At 43.3% G+C, this 21,592-nt stretch overlaps 1 protein-coding gene across 1 annotated transcript; it reads left to right on the top strand.

Annotated features, from left to right (window-relative positions):
* Positions 1-776: 776 nt before the first annotated feature.
* igf2b (insulin-like growth factor 2b) lies at positions 777-8,504 on the top strand. Its single transcript, XM_086208387.1, has 4 exons — positions 777-986; positions 1,784-1,934; positions 3,499-3,680; positions 5,074-8,504. The coding sequence occupies exons 1-4, from the start codon at positions 912-914 to the stop codon at positions 5,311-5,313; spliced, it is 648 nt and encodes a 215-aa protein (XP_086064513.1). The 5' UTR covers positions 777-911; the 3' UTR covers positions 5,314-8,504.
* Positions 8,505-21,592: the final 13,088 nt, after the last annotated feature.

The raw sequence follows: 21,592 nt of genomic DNA, 5'->3' as shown, positions 1-21,592 counted from the left end.
CTTTCTGGTCAGGTAAAAGTCAGATTTTTGGACCAGCATCGTGAAAACTGAGACAAACAATGGAAGTTCCACTACATGACCACTAGATGTCAGTCTGAGTCAGAGAACGTGTCTCGATCGTCACCTTCGACAGAAGCAACCCTTATATAAGGGAACCCTCACACAAACAGTATCAAGGGAAAAATATGATCTAATATAGAAAATCACACATAACGGCTCGTTGTATGCAAACACTGGATGGTACTGTAAACATCTGAGGTTCTTTATAGCAATTTGGACATGTATGCCTGTGATATATTCATGTCATGCTATAGATTTTGCTCTTCATGACTTTGTTCTACCTCTCCGTTCTATGAGGCTGCCCTCACGGTGATCCAAAACTCTGACATCACCAATTCCAGCATCAGTCTGTCCCCAAGAGCCACTGCAGCCGCTGCATCCTCCACCTCCTCCGCATCCGTCACGCTCAAGTTGCACACCCTCACTCATCAGCATTCACACACGTTTGACCTCATCTTCATCTTCAGTGGGTTTCATACTCAGTCTGTGCGTAAACGTAGTGATTGTGTGCGTAATTGCCAATGGAATCGCTCCATTTTCAGTGACTCTCACTCTCCCTTCTCTGGTTGCTTTTTTCTCCCCTTTAAGCACTTTCCCATAAAACGTCTCTGGACCGTGTTTTTTTTTTTTTTTTTAAACCAGCCATTGAGAGGAGGAGCGAGGGGTGTGGTGTGGGTGTAAGGGGCGTGTTTTGGTATATAATAGTTCTCCCTGAGAAGTTTTGCCTGTCGCCTCTGGTCTTTGGGACAGCCTCTCACACATCATCTCAATAGCCTAACCAACTGGGAAACTAACTCACCTGCAATCCTCCAACCAAAAAACCCCCAACGTTTTGACTACTGCCGTCTGACATGGAGACCCAGCGAAGACACGGACACCACTCACTTTGCCACACCTGCAGGAGAACGGAGAACAGCAGAATGAAGGTAACCAATGGAGATCACTAGTCTTAAACCCTCGGGGCGCTGAAAGACCTCTTGCAGGTTCATGTTGTCCTGGCTTTCTACCTGAGAGAGCCGCCTTGTGCACATGCATTGCTCGCATCTTTTCCTTACAATCGAACGGACATCTCTTAATGTGCATGCAGCAGGGGAAGTTCAAGGTGCATAGCTGATGCCTGGAGCGCCTGAAGCTTTTTATTTTTTTTTTGTGGTGGTGGTGGTGGGGCATTTGTGCAACAGGTTACCTGAAGTTTAGGGTCATTGTGTTCTTACGTCGGCTGGATGGTGCGCGGTGTTCGCAGGACTCGCAGCAAACAGCTGGTCTTGTTGCCGGCAGCGAGGGGGCGGTAGGTCTGAGGGTCAGTGAGCGCACTACAGGGTTAGCGAGGGGAAAATATATGCTGAGTCTGGCTTTTCTGATAGTTAACTCTCGAGCAGCCGGTCTTGCAACTTTTAGGGGAGTTGTGTAAGAGTGTGGAAGTCGGAGTGTCTCCTTTTTTTTTTTTCCTCCAGAATAAGCACTTCTCTCAGGTGCGGCGCCTTATAACATTCGGGAATAAAAGTGCAGATCTGGCATCATTTATCACACGCAGGTTCTGAGTTACTAGGTTAATACAATAGAAGCCATATGTCTTGTACAAGCGTGCAAACCTGAATGCGAAGAGAGCCAAAGGCAACATCTGGCTGTCATCAGAGATTTTTTTTCTAAAAAAAAGACACTTTTATGCCATCACGTCTGAAATGTTCGCCTGCTTCACTGTGCCGTGTGTGTTTGTCTGCAGGTCAAGAAGATGTCCTCGTCCAGTCGTGCGCTGCTGTTTGCACTCACCCTGACTCTCTACGTTGTGGAAATGGCCTCGGCAGAGACGCTGTGTGGGGGGGAGCTGGTAGATGCGCTGCAGTTCGTCTGTGAAGACAGAGGCTTCTATTTCAGTAAGTGTTCACAATGAGCTGCGTAATTGGTGCGTTCTATTCTTCTCTCTGTTCGTGCGCAAACATCTGTTTGGATAGCTGTCGCTTAGTTTGTGGCTGTTTGGCATTTTTCTAACACACACACACACACAGACACACACGCACACAAACATATATACACACACTGACTGAGAGAGGAAAGAGAGAGATTACAGCCAGCTGTGTGTCTCAAGACCTCATCCAGGCTGCTGAATGTGCGCATTCTGCCTTCAGCCCTTACTGTACCTCTCATTGCATATGAAAGCCCGGCGAGCTGTGAAGGCACACACGACTCAGCGCCACACAATGGTCCGCTTGTTTACCAGTAAAGTAATAGCACCCTAAGAGGCATACCAGTCACCTCAACACCAGTGTTCCCAGGCTGGGCGACCACCACACTGATGAGTGGGAGCTTGTTTTTGATGTCAGGTTAAGAGGGCGGATCATTAACGCCAGCTCTGATCGTTGCCTCCATTGTAGTGACGATGGGAAGAGCTGTAAGTATTATGGGAAAGCATTGTGGTAGCTGTTAATCCTCAAATGGATAAGCTTCTGCTTCAGAGGCTGTTTGCGACACACATACCTTAGATATTGCTCTCTCTCTCTCTCTCTCTCTCTCTCTCTCTCTCTCTCACACACACACCACACACACACACACACACACACACACACACACACACACACACACACACACACACACACACACACACACACACAGATGATAGCTATGTCCCTGCCACTGTTTTTCACCTTTTACAGACAGGCAATTTCTTTGTGTGCTGCTTTCTACAGATCATTATACAATTTGGGCCAACATAGATGGGCGCCATTCTCCTCCTCCTCTGTGCCTTCTCCTTCCCCCAGGATCTCTCTCTCTCTCTCTCTCTCTCTCTCTCTCTCTCGCTCTCTCTCTCTGTCTCTCTCTCTCTCTCTCTGTGCAATTAAATCTAGTTTTCCCTCTCATGAGGTTTATACAACATTGTGTGGGTCCTTCAAATGAGCCCTATATTGATCATAGTGTTCCCATGTGCAACATTCTAGCCCTCCACTCCCTCACCTTATTCTTCCAAGCCCTCCCCTCCACTGTCATTTCTCTCTTCTGATCTGCAGTTTCAACCCTCACATACCCTCTCTCGGCACTGATCCCTTCTCCCCTGTTTTCCCTTGCCTCTTGGCCCCTCCTCATCCTCTTTATCTCTGCTGACTTGACAAAGGACAAGGTCAAAGAAGCGTTTCCATTTTATGTATTTGCTCATCGAAAGGTCTCTGAGAGCTTATGTCTGTCTCCTTTTGCTGTCTGAAGGGCAGGGTGTTTACATGTGTATTTGCTCATTATGGGACTTCATCAGCTTATCCTTTACAAACAAAAAGATTTGTTGCACTTGGTCATAGATTTCCTTTTATCCTCTTTGCCCAGTGGACTGCTATGATTGTGGAAGTAATCCTGCAAAAACAACCTAGATTAATTTCTGATGAGAGTGTTGTGTTCACAGGCCTCCACACTCCCCCATCGCCTTTCTTCATCCCTTGCTGTGTTTCTCTTCAGGTAGGCCCACCAGTAGGAGTATGAACCGGCGCACCCAGAACCGTGGGATAGTAGAGGAGTGTTGTTTCCGTAGCTGTGACCTCAACCTGCTGGAGCAGTACTGTGCCAAACCCGCCAAGTCCGAAAGGGACGTGTCGGCCACCTCTCTACAGGTCATACCCGTGATGCCTCCATTAAAACCGGTATGTCAAATAAACACCAACAACACACCAGTATGGGAAACAATGAGATCCCTCTTTCTATCTGTTCTGGGATCTCGACACCTCTATTCACCCTTATATCCCTGACGCAGAGGACAGGCTGAACTGTACGCAAAGACTGGTTTATCTTGTTCAATGGTCAATGGTAAGCAATTACCTTCCATGCAAAGTGCTGACCACCGTGGAAATATCAAGACAGTCACAGCACATTATATTCAGGAAAAGGCAGAGCACACACACACACACACGCACACACACACAAACATGCACACACAAACACAAACACACGCACACACATTTGACTGTGTGTGTGAGAGACAGAGACAGATAGCAAGAAACAGAGAGCGACAGTTTGTGTGAGACTGCTGGTCCATAACAACACAGTGTGTTCTGAGTGTGTGATTATTAGTCACGGAACAGAAAGCGCTCAGAAACTGGCTTGTATCTGTGTGGTCAAAAACACCTGACCTGGCCCACAGAGTCCCTCCAAACAGTCATAGAACTGTCAAGAGTCTTTTCACTGTGGTCATAAGACAACGCTGTGGTTCTCTTCCAGACATCTTATACACCCGTCAGCCTTCCATTAGACAGGAAAGATGTTATTTCAGTGGCAAGAGATTCCTAGAGATGTAAACAAAGTAAGATTAATACATATTGCAACGTAACAGGACCCAAATGCTAAAAAGAGACGCTGTGAGGGAATTAGTTGGGACATGTCCTTGGTTTGTCCGGGCAGGGAGAGTTGATGGGTACAGCCTGCTCCAAGGGCCAGCTGTTCTTAGGCTATTGAGTAGGCCTGAAGTGAATGAAGGGGGATAAACACTCTTCAAGTGGCAGGACCAAAACAAGCCATTCAGATGGAGCACTGGCTACTCACGCATAAATTCTGGCTCTGTTGCTACCACTCCCACTCTTTCTCAATCCTCGGTGCTCAGCAAAACACCTAACACCATTTAGGAGAGTTTGCTGGGTAAGAATAGAGTTTTCGTGTTACAATGTCTTTATATATTGTCATTCAGTCTGCGGCGAGTCGTTTGGTGAGCGACGACGTGCTCCTCATATGTGTATGAGGCAAGTGACCACCCTTCCCTTTGACAGTATGTTAAAGAGGCTGAGCTAAGCACTTGTTGACAGCTTCTCTCAGTCAAGGAAGCCAAAACAAGAGCCATTTGGAGGCGAGCTGAGTCTGTTATGACGCTCAGCGCTTTGAGAATTATATTTGATTTCCTTTTGACTGGCACAACAATGACTGAATGCTTTCACAAGAAAAACAAAGCCTTCCTCTATTTTGATTGCACAGTGCTTTATCACCCCTAATGACCTAACTGCATTTTTTTCTTTTTTTTCCTCTATTTTTGCCTGCACGCCACAATAGGAAGTCCCAAGGAAGCCGCATGTGACCGTCAAGTATTCCAAATACGAGGTGTGGCAGAGGAAGGCGGCCCAGCGGCTCCGGAGGGGTGTCCCCGCCATCCTGAGGGCCAAAAAGTTTCGGAGGCAGGCAGAGAAGATCAAAGCCCAGGAGCAAGCAATCTTCCACAGGCCCCTGATCAGCCTCCCCAGTAAACTGCCCCCCGTCTTGCTCGCCACGGACAACTACGTCAACCACAAATGAGCCCGCTGCCAGCCCTTTGCACAGACAAGAGTTTGGAGGGAGAAAAAAAGACTAGGGGATTATAGCTTTGTCTCTGACGTCATTTCTGTGGCAGTCCTCTTTGACCTCCCCTGCCCTGTCCGAGCCTACCAAGCCCCCCCTGCTCTCATCCACCACTACTTGACCCCGCACCCCTTTTCTAATACCCCCCCGAACCCCACCCGCCCTCCTCCGGAACACAAACATGCCTTCACATTCTTCCTATCTGAACTTCTTCGCTCCCTCTCTCTTTCAGTCACTGACACAAAAGGCACAAACACAAATGATGAACAAAAAGTTAACAATTCGGCTGAATGCAATTCAGGTGGATCCTTCAGCAAAAGCGTAAAGGGAGAAAAGAAGATGAAAGAGATCTGTGGTTCGCAAGTGTCAAGAGGACACCCAGCGGAATGTTTTTTTTGGCCTTGTGGAAAACAACTGAAAGTGAAGAGCAGCTTGCATGAAAGAATCCATTCCACATAATTGTTCCTGAGGCAAAAAGAAAATCTCTGGTAGTTCTTTTTCCTATTAGTTTGCACCTCTACCTATAAAGGGACTTCCACACTGTAAGGAATTATTTTGTAAAATTAGATTCCTGTTCCAGCACCTTTTGATCACAAACAAAAAGCAGAAAAGAGTCTGCAAAATTGCACATTGCCACGGATTACGTCAAAGTAAAGAAAAAAATGGCACTATTTTTTTATGAACAATGAACGTGTAGCTTAAAAAAATGTCATGGTGCTAGCTTTGGGAATGGACTCAAAGAAGAGGTTGAAAAGCACGTTTTTTTTTTCTTTGAATGAATATTAAAACTTTCCGTTTTAAGGAAAGTGTGACTTTTAAAAAATAGGAAATTAAGGATATGGGGGAGCTCCTGGCAGTGGCAATGTCAAGGGGGAAGTGTCACTGAGAAAATACACGGGCATCTAGGCTCACAGCGAGTGCTAGCGGCTGCTCATCACTAGCTTGCCAGTACAAGTGGCAAGGGGGACGTGAGATCCAGTCCCTGTTCCTCCTGTCCCTCTGAGGCGGTTGGACACTGGGAGCGGTGTGGGGACATATGTGGGACACCGTGGACTGCCTGGATTGGGACAGTACTACAGTTCTGGGACAGTACTTCCTGTTTGCCATGGCTTTGCAGACTGCTCTGACAAGAAGTAACATGGCATGGACGAGTGGGATAATGATTATATTTTATTTTGTCTTTTTTTTCCTGTTTTCTTTTCATATCAATGTTTCAATGAAAAAAAAAAAGGAAAACCCCGTCAGTTTCTGGTACCGTGACATTCCTGTTTTTCCAAGTTAGGCATTTTTTTTTGGTTTCCTTGGTTATGTTATAATGTTATTTTACAGTTCTAAAGAAAGGCACAAACATTTTGATTCAAAGGGAAAAAAGCAGCAATAATGTCAACTAACATTTTATTTTTATTGTATATCAGTAGTATTCACATGCTTTTGCCTGAAAACAAATACTTGAATATATATATATATATACATCTATATATATATAAAATATATACAAATATAGATATATAATTAGTTTCCAGGGACGTTGTGTTATTTTCCTTTAGTCTGAGCTGTATCTTGCGTAATGAGCCGCCAAGCTTTTTTGTTTGTTTGTTGAAATACAAATAAGGGCACTGTATAAAGGCATTATTTATTTTGTTATAAAATATATTTGAAAAATTGGTCCAAATAATATGCGTAGCACTGATGCTCAACTGACGGATTTATTTTGTATGATCTCTGTTTTCCAATTGGAATTGTAAGGCTTTTTTGTAGATGCTTTGTACCAAAAATAATGTCTTTTTTCCCTTTTTTCATTTGCCATAGTTACTTTTAAATTAATATTTTAACAGCAGCATAGTCTGGATTGCTTAGGCATGTTACGTCACAGAAATAGGCACATACTCTGAATACGTAGGTCTGCATGGATTTCCAGAAACCTGTCAGGGTTATCTGAGAAACAGAAAGTATCAATGAATGACTTTATTATTGGAAAAATAACTGTTCAACATTGATTGTACTCAACCCACTATGTTTGAAGCCACTTTAGTATTGATGGCGAGGGAATGATGAGTCCTTCATTAAATCATGTCTTTGTAATTGTGCATGGTGTCCGATGATCTTCTAAAGAGCATCTCGCTGGTGTTGCGTCAGTCTTAAATGTTTGCTCAGTGGTAGATTTACGGTTCAGATTCAAGCAGATTTACACAAGTTGTTGTCACAAGCCTCATTGTGCTATGACAGCAATATTAAAGGTCACAGAGAGGCCATTGTCTATCTGTCTGTCTGTTTGTCTATCTTTTATCTATCTAGACAATGGCCCCGATCATATGCATCAAACCTATATATCTGTATGTCAGTATGGGGGGGCAGGATTCTTACACTCCCATTCACCCCTGACCATCCTCCAATCATCCATTCATTATGCATTTGATGAAGGGCTATCAGGCTGAACCATTTCAGAAGCAGTCAAAGCACTCAGGAAAAAAAAGGCGCTCTGCCGGAGAAGTGGAGTGAATACAAGTGATAATCTTGCTGAGGTTGTTAGCCATATCTGGCCACATGATACAGCTCTCTGTGACAAACCACTGAAGCCCATGTCAGAAACAAGGTAATTCTGTACCACATGACAGTTTCCTCCTCTACTGTGTCATGCATCACCAACTGAAACGGAGACATAATCAATACTCACCATACTGAGTCAGGCCAAGACGTAATATATATTGTTTCTGTCAGAGAGATCTCAATAATCAAGGCTATGTCCTGTTTCGAATTATATCTTACTTCCATTGTGCAACAAAGCAGGCAGTGCAATTATTATTATTATTATTATTATTATTATTATTATTATTATTATTATTATTATTATTATTATTATTATTATTATTATTATTATTATTATATTCCAGATTTTCCTGCTAGGACTGCATTCATTCACTATTGCAATGTTCAAACAGGCTACTCTAGTGTTGCAATGAATGGCGTGAAAGACAACCACTTCTTTTTGCTGAATATGAAGAGATATCTTGCCGAGCAATGGCAACTTTTCCTGTTTCAGTAGCTCACTCAGCCTGTGTGTATTTTATTGATTTAACCTCTGCACGCTAGAACGTCCGAAATGCACAATTCATGTACTTTCATTTTTAATATCAATAAAAAAAACATTTTATCAAACATACAATGTCTAAAACAGTCACTGCTTCATTCAGTATGATTTTTCCAGACTTGAATGCTCCTTTATGTTCTTGCTGCATGTGTAATAACACTTGAGGGCCATTTTGAAATCTTTCAATATCAGTTATGTGCCTTGTAAATGATTTATTGCATCTTGAGGCCGCTATGAACAATCTCCAGCTGCTTTTAGCAACCTCTCTCTTCATTCCACCATTTCTCCCCCTCTCTCCATCTCTGCCTGGCTCCATGTCTGCCTGTCTTCTGTTCTGTGATAGGGCAAAGTGTGCAAATCACCACTCACAAGCTCACAGGCGAGCCGCAAGTCCTCAGTCCTTCCTCTGCTGCATGCCGTACTAAACTTGACCTGTTCTCACTGCCTCTGACACACCCTCGTGTACATCCATCCCTCCATCCTCTAGCGGCTTGCTAACTACTGGAGCAAGCTCCACTTCAGTGGCTAAGTTTGGAAACCAACATGTCTCAAATTATCACATGCATATTCTGAAAATGGCATGACCTTTTATTGTTGACATGCATGCACAAACCCACCCATGAGACGTCTGTTACCAGGCAGATTGACAGCCAAGTGTCTTTGTTCCCAGGATGATATGGGGTTATGTCGGTGCAGCCAATTTGTGTGCACTCAATGTTGTTTCATGTTGGCATCACAGTTTGAATCTTACAGCCAGAAGTGGAGAAATACGACTTCTTTCCCACATGAAGTTGGTAAAAACTGAACATGTGCAGTCAAACTAAAATAGTTCATTCTGAGAGCTGGCCTGAGGCACAACTTCATGCATGTACTGTTGCCATCTTGCATGCACATACATGCAGTCACTTCTTTCTGAAACTGATTTCTGCACTTATAAAATGTGTTCCTGCATGGTAGCATGTATATTATTAATAATATTCATTCTTGCAGGTGTATATGTGTGTGTGTGTGTGTGTGCGTATGCGTGTGTGCATGTTGAGTATGTGTGTTCCTCCCTGAGACTCCACAGCTCGTTGATGTGATCAGGGACTCCATAGTACTCTAGGCTTGTCAGGTCCCAGCTGTGGCATAAGTCCACCAAAACAAGCCTAACCAGTGTGCTGAGAAATTAACTGTTAATTTTGATGGTTATGCTAGTTAGATCTTGCCATAAAGATCAACCACGGAGGTGTTGTTTAGTCAAAGAGAGGAACGGAACGACTGATTGAAACCATGAAGATAAAAAGATATCATATTTATCCTGTGTCAGAGGTCATTCGAGTAGGTGTATTCACATTCAAATTTACATCTGCATCTAAATCTGATACCTAGACATAGATTCAATATAACATTATCCTAAATAAGAAAACAATAGAAAGAGCATATAATGCCACCTCAACCTAAACTGGTGGAGCCAAATAAACCATAATCTCAAACCCACGCATCCATCCCCACTGGAGAGGCCTCCTGAATTGTGGAGTGGAGTGTAGATGTGGGTGGCACAACTCTCCCAGGCCTGACATTGGAAACTGCCAAAGAGCACACTAGAGTTAGTTGTGGTTGGCCGGATGCACGGGATGCATGTAAGGCCAGGCCAACTATTGAGGGACAGGGTTTGGCAAGCCCAGACCATCACAGCCCAGTGTGGCCACACAGGCCAATTAAGACAGGCCTTCTCCTCTCCTTTCTTCTCCTCCCCTCTGCTGTCTCTCTCTCATCATTCCTTCTCTCTTTATCTCTCACTTTCATTCTTGTACTCCCTCTCTCAATCCTCACAAAGCGTGCTAACACATTCCTCTTTTACCACTTTGCCTCTCTAATTGCTGTGGACTGAAAAGAGGGATGGAGAGAGGGGAATGAGATTGAGAGAAAGCGACAGAGAGAAGAAGAAAGGGGGTCATAGCACAGAACCTCTATGGTCAGGACAAACTGTACTGGCCCCTGGTACAGTCAAAACCCCCTGTGTGCTTGGGGCCACGCATGCAACATTTTATCTCTCATTAATTGCACAAATATCTAAGGAGTTGGCAAATTTTCCCCAAACAGCTTAATCCCAAAATGAGAAATATAATTCAATCTACAAGGGCTCAGATGGTTACAGCGGAGTATAAAGAGGGGATTGTGTTTCTTCAGTGCCCCACAAAACTATCTAATTGTTGATTCCTAATCAACCAGGAGCTGCGAGGAGGCTTCCTAATTATGTAACTGCAGGTTCTGACATATTCACAATGAAGTGGAAGTTTTCATTAATTTTGTACAAAGTTAAACTTTGTGACAAGGAGAGAAGACCGTAGTGAGTTTTCTACTTCGTTAAATGTGCTTTAACCATATTGACATGCATTAATTTGTCAGTGATCGTCAATTTGATTTATGTAAAATAAAAAAAGACAAAGCGTTTGTGTTTAAAATACAGGGTATGACAGAGCAACTATTTGGGTTTGTAAAAACAACTCTATGTCAGTGTTTGTCTTGGTTTGTGTCTGATCGTCTTCTAGAAAGCGTGAAAAGGATCCATACAACCCACTCACACACTAAACATAGAGTGCTTTGGATGCTACATTTGTGAAGTATTGTAATTTTGAGGCTTTTGGTGTCTTTGTCAACACACCATTGAAAGGTCGGGGATGGCAACAGAGGAGTAGATGTGACAGGATGTGTGGGGTAGACTGTATTCTGGAGGGCCCGAACATGGGAAATGAGGTGGTTAAGCCATACAAAATCATAACAATAGGGGAAGTGGTTTCCAGTGTGGTCACTCGGTCACTGCATGACAATTTCCTCTTACGGGAAAACAAGGGGGTCACAGCTTAACACCGAAATATGCTCTGTGTGTGGTGCAGAGACTGGCTGGGTTAGTTACTCACAGGGGTCAAATGTTGCCCTCTGTGACCACCCAGTTTTAAGATGTTAAGTGGTCAACATTTTGGGACAAAACAATATTCAAACACCCAAGATACACAATCTACACAATGTTAACCTTTAATGCTTTATGGAGAGGGGAAAAAAATCATGGATTTCTTGAAGGGAAAATGGAATAGAAGGTGTTGCAGGAAGACTGAAGTGGGTGGCAGTAAATTTTTAAAAGCAAAACGCTGCACTTAATTAAACAAGGAGGTCAGCATCTTGTAACGTTTAAGGTTTCTGAGTTTGTAACTTTAACATTATGCAGGTGGGTCCTTACTCCACTCTCTCAGGGCATTCATCATTGTTACACGTCAGTGTCACTATGTGGGGGTCACCGGGGTACTATCTGGGACACACACACACACACACACACACACACACACACACGCACGCACGCACGCACGCACGCACGCACGCACACACACACACACACACACACACACACATTTAAAGGGTGCAAAACTGTGGCTGAATTTCCTGGAAACAAGCATTTTATTGTTAATTTTAAAAAAAGAGAGACTTTTTTTTTAGCAGAGGCAGACAATCAGTTGTTATGGCGATAGAAGCAGAATAAAGCAGGCTGCACAATAACCAGGGACACTCCCCTCTGTGTTTGAACAACATATAATTACAGATCAGGATAGGAGAGCCCATTCTGAGGGGAAAATAGCAATCTCTTTTAATTACAAGGCAGGCCATGATCCATACCTATCCGTCACTTCAAATAACTCTGGGTTGGAGAGGCTGGCAATATTATTTTGTTTAGGTAGAGATAAACAACCCCCAGCAGCACCAAAAAGCTGCCAGTTAAAGTGAAATCTATACAGGGTAACCCCACTCAAGTTGGCTGGCAAAACTACGCTCATAATTAGTGTGTTTCTACAATATAACTTTGTAATATTCGATGGATTTAAAAGCAAAAAAAAAACAGCCATGTGGGAACAACATTCTCTACTCTGTGTATCTTGCCATTTTTATAAACCATACATAGATCCCTGCGGATGTTATTACGTGCTTTTGAATGACAAGTGTTGAGTTGAACAGTGGCAGGGGGTGTATAACCAGCTGTCATGCTCTCACACACACATAAACAGGCTCTCCAGTTTCCTGAACAGTGTCAGCATACAGCTATGGTGGAGGTTCCTCTCTTCTCAGCCAGATGAGAATTCTAGTTATCGTCCACACATAAACAAGATAAGCTCCATCTTCAGCCCTCGCCAGGGCCCCGGGGTTACAGAGTTCTTTCTTTCTGCTGAATTTCTCTTCCTCTCCTTGATCCGTTTCCTTGTTTTTGTGCAACTTCTGTTTTCTGTGATGAAGAAATGTTTGCATGATTCAGAATGCATTTTTTTTCATCCAAGATGTCAATAAATGTATGCAATTCCTTCTTGTTTCACCATGTGTTTTTTTAACATGCTGAAATGCCTTTGATTTGTATGCATGCAGATATCATTAAAAGGCGTGCACTAACACATTGACACAGACAAAAAAATGGTACAGGACCGCAAATATTTTTCAGGAAATTGCTTAAGAAGCACATTGCAACTGTGCCATTTGGCTGCCCCAAACCATTGTCTGCTGAGAGCTGCCATGGAAGCTGGCAGCAGTTGTTTGTGTCTGCTGTGCCGTCCCTCAGCCCAAGACTGTCAATTTCATTCTCATGGTTCAGTAATGTGGATGGGAAGACGTCCAGAAATGCCACAAGTGAGAGACTATGTATGTAGGTGTGTATGTGTGTGAGCGTGTGTGTGTGTGTGAGCATGTGTGTGTGTGTGTGTGTGTGTGTGAGCATGTGTGTGTGTGTGTGTGTGTGTGTGAGTGTGTGTGTGTGTGTGTGTGTGAGCATGTGTGTGTGTGTGTGTGTGTGTGTGTGTGTGTGTGTGTATGCGCGTGCACACTTAAATGTAATGGCAGTGATACCAGTCTGGTGCACAACTCTTGACAATGTTTTCTCTGTGAAAACCCACACATTAACATGAACAACAAACAGGCGTGCATCCACTAACACACATATATATGCACTTATGCACACACACACACACACACACACACACACACACACACACACACACACACACACACACACACACACATTTGTGTTCAGCCCTGCTAATGATGGGTGGCAGTATGATGTTTGTGTGTGTTCCAAAAGAATTGGCATTACCACTAGGGCCAAATCAGCAGCCAACAGCAGCAGGCTATTAACAAAACGTTTTCTTTGTTTGCTTTTTCCATTTTTTTTTTCTTGAGAGGCGCCAAGCAATTAATGGCCTGCCTATGGGAGAGCAGTAAACTGTGCCACAGTGGAGAACATACACACAATGATGCAAGACATGACGGAAAAGAAGAGATGATATTATGATTGGCCGGCATTCATCATTCTTTATTATGGGACCTATTGAAGAAAGACAATGTTCTGGAGCAAGCCAAGGGGTGAGATGCACCTTTAACCACCCGGGCTTGTGTTACCACAGCCTCCAGGCATTTGTGTGTGTATGTGTGTGGTCGAGGATATCCTATCACCATGTTGAATGGATCCTCAGTCAGATTTATTTGGGGCAACACTGATTTTTAATCTTATTGGTGCAAAAAGGTTTTCATCCATCCATCCATCCATCCATCCATCCATCCATCCATCCATCCATCCATTTTCTTCCACTTATTCCTGTTAAGGGTTGCAGGGGGGCTGGAGCCTATCCCAGCAGCCTTTGGGTGAGAGGAGGGGTTCACCCTGGACAGGTCACCAGTCCATCACAGGACCAACACATAGAGACAAACAACCATTCACACTCACAGTCACACCTACAGTCAATTTAGAGTATCAATCAGCCTCGTCCCCTCTTGATGTCTTTGGACTGTGGGAGGAAGCTGGAGTACCAGAGAGAACCCCCACAGGAACAGGGAGAGCATGCAGACTCACACAGGAAGATTCCGTGCCTGAGCTGGGACTCGAACCCAGACCCTTCTTGCTGTGAGGCGACAGTGCTGACCACTGCACCACCGTGCTGCCGGTTTTCATACAGCTGAGATAAAAGACTATGACAGAAGGGTTGGACAACATCTACAACTGACTTAATTGAAGTGGCTCAAGTAAACTGAATTCAAATGTAAACAACTTCTGTGGATGATATATTATCTGCTGCATTATTGTACCACTTAAACAAAGCTGATAAGCACTATAGATATGGGGACCAGAGTAGCTGCCCTTCGCTCACAGCAGTAAGTTGCTGACAACCTTTTTTTTTTCTTCTGGTGAGCAACATGACCAGCATCACATGTATAATTGTTAAAAAACTAAAAATAAACATAAATTCCTGGTAACTAAGAGAAGTGTAAAGTTGTAGCAATGTATCTATTTGCCTCCTTAACATTGCATTGCTTTCATGGATGTGATGTAAATTAACCCTATTTACATTAACATTTATAATGGTGCTAAGTGCTAGGTTTTGCGCAGAGACAATGCGTTAAGCTAGCAGCACTACACCTGTAGGCAGCAAGTCTTTATACTAGACCTGTCAGTCGATTAAAAAAAAAAAATCTGATTAATCGCATGGTTGTCCATAGTTAACTCACGATTAATCACATATTTTTTTTATCTGCTTTAAATCTACCTTAAACTGATATTTTCATTTTTTTTAATTAACCATATTAACATGGGAGTAGGCAAATAGTTGCTTTCTGCACATGCATCATGTTTATTAGTGTTGGATGTACTGTCCAGAAGTACAAACAAAACAAAAGATCCATTCATCCATCCATCCATTTTCTCCCTCTTATCCTGTTAAGGGTCGCAGGGGCTGGAGCCTATCCCAGCAGCTTAGGGTGAGAGGCGGGGTTCACCCTGGACAGGTCTCCAGTTCATCACAGGACCAAAACATATAGACAGACAACCATTCACACTCACAGTCACACCTACAGTCAATTTAGAGTATCAATCAGCCTCGTCCCCTCTTGATGTCTTTGGACTGTGGGAGGAAGCTGGAGTACCAGAGAGAACCCACACAGGAACAGGGAGAACATGCAGACTCCTTACTAGTACTAACTGAAGTACTTGAACTATTAAGCCATTAACACAAAAGGATGACCCTTATGCATTGCATCAAAATGTGATGCACAGAATAAATTAAATTAAGTAAAAACAACGAATAAAGTGCGCATTAAACAGGAGGCAGTGCAACACAGAACAGGACTCAAAAGATAGTGGGGATATTGTGGGTGCTGGACACGTCCAATGGTCTCCGTTGTGCCAAACAATCCAGCGTGGAGCGGAGGGCTCTCTGGATCAGCTGTATGCTTCACGGACAAGTGATACATCGGACTGCTGTACTCCGGTGGAAACTAAATTCAGCTTTACAGTATATGCATAATACTTTTTTCCTGTCGAGACTGCCATCTGGCAGGACTTTGAAGATGAACTTTCCATTTAAAACTTACGTATTCTTTTCCATGTTAGTCCTACCTTAACGCTCATTTGCTCGCAGTATTTTTGTTTATTTTGTTTACAAGCTGCAACCGGCTGCATCTCACGTGTGTGACGGGTGGTGCGTTCACCTCTGGTTTTCCGCGAACTACGGTATGGTGAAAGGTTCAAGAAGCACCTTGTGCCTTAATCACGATAAAAAAATTATCGGCGATAAAGGGAGGTTGGATTAACTAGTTAATAACGCGTTAACACTGACACCTATCCTCTATACTTATTTTTTGTACTTTTAGTATTGCAGTAATCAGAGTGAGTTATGCATGATTAATCTCTGTAAAAGAATCAGGATTTTAAAAGCTACAAAAAGCATAGAGCACATTTAAATTTCTTAAAAGTTATTGTTATCTGTAACCTGAAGTTGCTCATGCTAACTGAGCTTAAGCCTGACTAGTACTGGATTTTTAATAACAAGTGAAATTCTTCAAAAAAATTGCCCCTTTTAGAATTTTAGGATACATTTCGAACATGTATATTTATACCTATATTAATAATGACCTGTATAATGATGTCATAGTGGGGCTGCACGGTGGTGCAGTGGTCAGCACTGTTGCCTCACAGCCAGAGGGTTCCGTGTTCGAGCCCCAGGTCAGGCACAAGATCTTTCTGGGTGGAGTCTCCATGTTCTCCCTGTGCCTGCGTGGGTTCTCTCTGGTACTCCAGCTTCCTCCCACAGTCCAAAAAAGTGCAAGTTAGGTTAATCAGCGACTCAAAATTGACTGTAGGTGTGACTGTGAGTGTGAATGGTTGTCTGTCTCTATGTTGGACCTGCGATGGACTGGTGACCTGTCCAGGGTGAACCCCACCTCTTGCCCGAAGGCTGCTGGGATAGGCTCCAGCCCCCCGCGACCCTTAATGGATAAGCAGTACAGAAAATGGATGATGTTATAGTAGAGTTCATCAGTAGAGTAGATTTTTGATTAATACTAATATTTTTGCCTTCTAATTTGAGCTCTGCTCATTTACATTCTGTCCTTGTACATGTTTGTCGTTTTCGACTGTGACATGAAACACTACGCGATACATGGAGGTTTCACAAGGTGAATGGTAGTGATTGAAACATTCTTAAAACATTCAAATTAAGAATGAATGAACACGCTAGGAATCATTTAGAGAAAAAAAACATTTGATTGTGAATATACATCAGATATAGAGCCGCTCATTTAAATATTTATTTTCTGTTTGAAGAGGTTTTGAAGAGGTTTGATAGTGATGTGACAGCCTCAACCTGGAGAAGTCACAGATCTGCTTGTAAATTTGGTTATTTTAGAAATACAGCCAGCTGAGAGCAGTTGATGGTTTGATATTAAACCAATCCGATAGGACAAAAATCACCTCCTGTGGCTGACGTGCAGAAAAAGCAAAATGACTCTGAAAGATAAGTGGCAAATGTGCACTGAGGAAGGGCCTGATTAATGTTCAGCCAGATAATGCGGAGCGAGAGGATGTGACTGTTCCATAAAAGTGAGCTGATGATGGGAATTTCTAGCACTTTGGTGGCACAGAGTACACAGACTCACGTGAGTATTAGATAAGTTGCAGTGTTTTGGAACTCACAAGAGCACTTTAGAGGGAAGTCCATGTGTCCGCGGGAGTGTAGTGGTGTGTTTGTGCGTGTGTGTATGTGTGTGCGTGTGTTACCGGGGGGCTCAGTGGAAGAGGACCCTCAAAAAACATGGGATGAAAGTTCGTTTCACAATCAAGGTCCTCAGAGAATGCGTTTGTGTAGGGCCCCCCGAGGAAACCCTCAAGGTATTTAGGGAAAATTCAACAGTTTCATCAATGTGATGTCACCCAAGAAAAGAAAAGGAAGAAGAAAATCAGGATGCATGTCATTTAAAGATACATTCAGTGATTTTAATCAAATAAAAATTTTGGTCAATTCGGGGTATTTCCTCCTGTCTGTTTGTACTGGCTCTGTAAACAGGAAACAAGTCCCCACGCTACACTATTCCACCCCATCAGCAGCAGGCGGCGTTCATGGTTGAGCACTGTGTTTGTTGGCTGCTCTCCTTCTTCCACTTTTTCACCAGAACCAACACCATGATAGTGATTAATCATCAGTACTTAACTTGCTGGCAGATTTTTTTGTTGTTGTTGTCATTTGTCAAGACATTTTCTGTCTTTTGGAATTACGCATCTTCACCCCAAGTTACGCTACATGATTATGATGGTGGTGCACACAAATGCAACAGTTTGATGCTGCCAGAAAAGTTCTTCCATTTATGTTTATTTTACAACAGTTTGTTTTGGACTGTAAAGATATGATGAATTGATGATAAATATGACAGTTGCCTTGTGTCTGACTGCAAGCAGATGTCATCAGATCAACAGGAGCGTTTTGGGATAACTGTCATTGTTAGTAATAAAAACAGAACTGTGCTGATTGGCTATGGTATCACAGATGTGGTGGCTTTGGCAGTGTTAAAAGATTCAAAATCATGTGCTTTTCCATTTTAGGAAGAGCCAGGGTCTCCCACTCCCCTACCTCATTCAACCTATGTGCTCTTTTTCCACTCACACTTGAAATGACAACATCTCTTTTATCAGGACAGTGTATGATTTTTAATACCCCATGTGCAACTGCTGTTGTTGTCATTGTCTGTTGTTACTTGTCTTATTCTTCCATCCATCCATCCATCCATCCATCCATCTTCTTCCGCTTATCCTGTTCAGGGTCGCACGGGGGGGTGGGAGGGGGTGGCTGTAGCCTATCCCAGCAGCCTCCTGGCGAGAGGCGGGGTTCACCCTGGACAGGTCACCAGTCCATCACAGGACCAACACATAGAGACAGACAACCATTCACACTCACAGTCACACCTACGGTCAATTTAGAGTATCAATCAGCCTCGTCCCCTCTTGATGTCTTTGGACTGTGGGAGGAAGCTGGAGTACCAGAGAGAACCCACACAGGAACAGGGAGAACATGCACACGATAAGCCGGGACGGTGCTAACCACGGTGCTAACCACTGCACTACCGTACCACCCTGTTTTATTCTTGAATAATATATATATATATATATATATATATATATATATATATATATATATATATATATATACACACACACACACACTGTATATATACTGTATATATACACTGTTTATACTTTTTCCACTTTTTGAGAGGATCACTTTCTTCCCACCGATTTTTTTTCTCCTTCCATCAAGCGCCCCGATTGACCATAAGAGGGGCATGTTTTTATATAGGGGTTCTGTATAGGAAATCCTTGGGGACATGGGGAGAACATGCAGACTACACACAGAAAGGCTCTTTTGCCAAGTCTACCTAAAGTGTGTGCACCGTGACATGGAGGAGAGGACACACCCCACAGCATCCTCTGCGGGAAACAAATCCAGCACCTTTTAGCTGTGAGGCGACAGCACTACCACTGCACCACTGTGCCCCTATGTTTATAACTATGCTGTTACTCTATCCACTTTGCTGCAGCAACATTGTGTACTTCCCTGTCGTAAGACTAATAAAGGACTATCTATCTATGACCAACTGTATTAGTGACTTCAGTGATTTTTTTCCACCATATTTCATTTCGTTGATGCTGACACTGACTCAAAAAAATCTCTCTCCTCCTCTAAAATGATTTATTTCTATGCACTCTCACTACTTGTTTTCTTTTTCAAAAAAGCATAAATAGTTAGTTTATGAATGAGCTTACAGATCCGAAGAATCATTCAAAACTCCTTCAAAAAACACAGGATGTTTCACAAGAGACTGTGAAACTTGACATTCTCACTTCCCTGACAGGGATTCATGACCCACTCAGCACGGGACTTGCCTTTACATTGAGGTGTCTCTCATGTATTACAAGGGAGTAATGATGATAAAAAAAACAACGCTACAAAAACAACCCAAATTGCCTTTGATTTATTGGCAATTAACACAGAACAGCAGCGAGCAGACATGCTCGGAGAGGTGAGGTAACAGCGCTGGTTTCGCCTCAAATATACGTTTTCAGGCATGAAAATTAGCTGCTAATCCACATTTGGCTTCCTTGAGCAAACTGTATGAGCAAAGTGTACATGTTCCTTGATGCATTAGTGTTCATATTAAGTATGTGCTCATAACCCACATACACGTTTTTTCTGGCATTTGTATGGTAAGTGTGTTTGTGAGAAGTGGCTGTGACAGGTAACCAGGAATTATCCAGTGGCTTGCTCCCCAGACAGACTGTGTGCGTACGCTGTGTGCCAGGCTAGTAATTGTGGGCTCAGAGGGAGAGAGGCCGTACAAGGTTAGCCTTATTATTATCATTAAAGTGAGAGTTTGCTCACTGTCTGATGTCAGCTCGAGTTGGGAGATGTTCCTCCAGACTAACTGATGCCTGCAGGACTTTATCCCACATGTGCTCAATGAATCAGCTGCTGCCTGTAGTAGCAATTACTGCCAGGACATCTCTGCAAATAACCATTTGTCTTTATTTGACCTCCATGCTGCAGCTAATTTCTAAAACTTGAAAATGAAGGGTTGTGCTGATCGTTGCACCCTCCCCTCCCTCTCTCTCTCTCTCTCTCTCTCTCTCTCTCTCTCTCTCTCTCTCTCTCGTGGCAGCATGCTGTGTGTTGATGAATAATGTTGGCCCTGTAGGTTTGGCCACCTGCTTCCCTCAGTGGGGTAAACAATGAACGCTCCTCAGCTCTCATGTGTGAGAGTTTCGATGTGTGACAAACAGTACCTGTGCATCTCCTCTGGACTCTGTTAACACCTGTAACTGCTGTGACATCTGCTCTGACTGTATGAGGAGCAAGAGAGGGAGGGAAGTTGGTCAGGTAATTACATGGAGTGTTTTTTATGAATGAAATGGAAATAAAAACAAAAAATGAAAGTGTTAACCACATCCAGTATATGTTCTGCTTTCACTTTCAAGATTGTCTCCTCACAAACAAAAATTCATGTCTTCCAACACAAAAACAATATAATTCTAAAAATGATGTATCTTTTACGAGGCAAACAGTGTTCTTGCCATGGACAAAGCAAGTAAAAAAGCAAGCAAAACAGTCTCGGACAACAGATAAGTTTATCAATAAAGATGTTTTTCTACAGGAAAAAAATCCCTGTGGCCAAATAAAACATGCTGCAGGATCCAGAGTTGTTGTCGGAGCTTTGGCAGCAGATGCTCTCGCAGGAATCTGAGCAGGGATGATGCCACAGGGCCTTGTCCTTAAAAATTCCCCCTCCACCTGTCCCAGTTCACATTCCAGCACTATCACCTGCTCATCTGTATCCCCCGCAGGTAGAATCCAAAGGGTCCAGGGGTCCTGGGCTCTCCAGCAGCCTGATCATGTAATAAGGGATGATGTGCCTCCCGGCACAGCTTGGGTGACGTTTTTTCAAGTGGGGGAAGGGTGAGGGGGACAAAAGCAGAAAAACAGGGAGATTAAAGAACACAATAACACTTTCTTGCATCGTCTACGATGTCCATTCTGCACGTCTCTTTCTCCCTAGATGCAATGGAAATGCCTTGACGGACAAAAACAACCCTTACGAGGAGAATAACACGCAGAGATCACGCTGCACGTCCCCTGTGCCTGAGGATTCCTCTCCCCCACGTCATTTTCATAAGCAGCGCTGCTATGAAATAGAGAGAAAGATCACCTCCACATTTCGGATTATTACCTGTGAGCATTTTAGCGTGTGTTAACAAAGCTAAAGGCAATCTGCTGATGTAAAGAAGAGGCATGAGTAACAAATATTCTCAATAAAGGAAAC

This window comes from Aulostomus chinensis, chromosome 7 (genome assembly GCF_037954235.1).
Source record: "Aulostomus chinensis isolate RoL2024-O1b breed Wild chromosome 7, RoL_Achi_v1.0, whole genome shotgun sequence".
In the NCBI taxonomy this organism is placed as follows: Eukaryota; Metazoa; Chordata; class Actinopteri; order Syngnathiformes; family Aulostomidae; genus Aulostomus; species Aulostomus chinensis.
Note: the sequence above shows the minus strand (reverse complement) of the source record. Positions and strands in the feature narration are given on the sequence as shown.

What these genes read in the sequence shown, in the direction of transcription:
- igf2b (XM_086208387.1), top strand. Translation starts at nt 912, where the DNA reads ATGGAGACCCAGCGAAGACACGGACACCACTCACTTTGCCACACCTGC. An exon ending in CGGAGAACAGCAGAATGAAG is followed by an intron (nt 987 to 1,783) that starts GTAACCAATGGA and finishes GTTTGTCTGCAG; the next exon opens with GTCAAGAAGATGTCCTCGTC. An exon ending in AGACAGAGGCTTCTATTTCA is followed by an intron (nt 1,935 to 3,498) that starts GTAAGTGTTCAC and finishes GTTTCTCTTCAG; the next exon opens with GTAGGCCCACCAGTAGGAGT.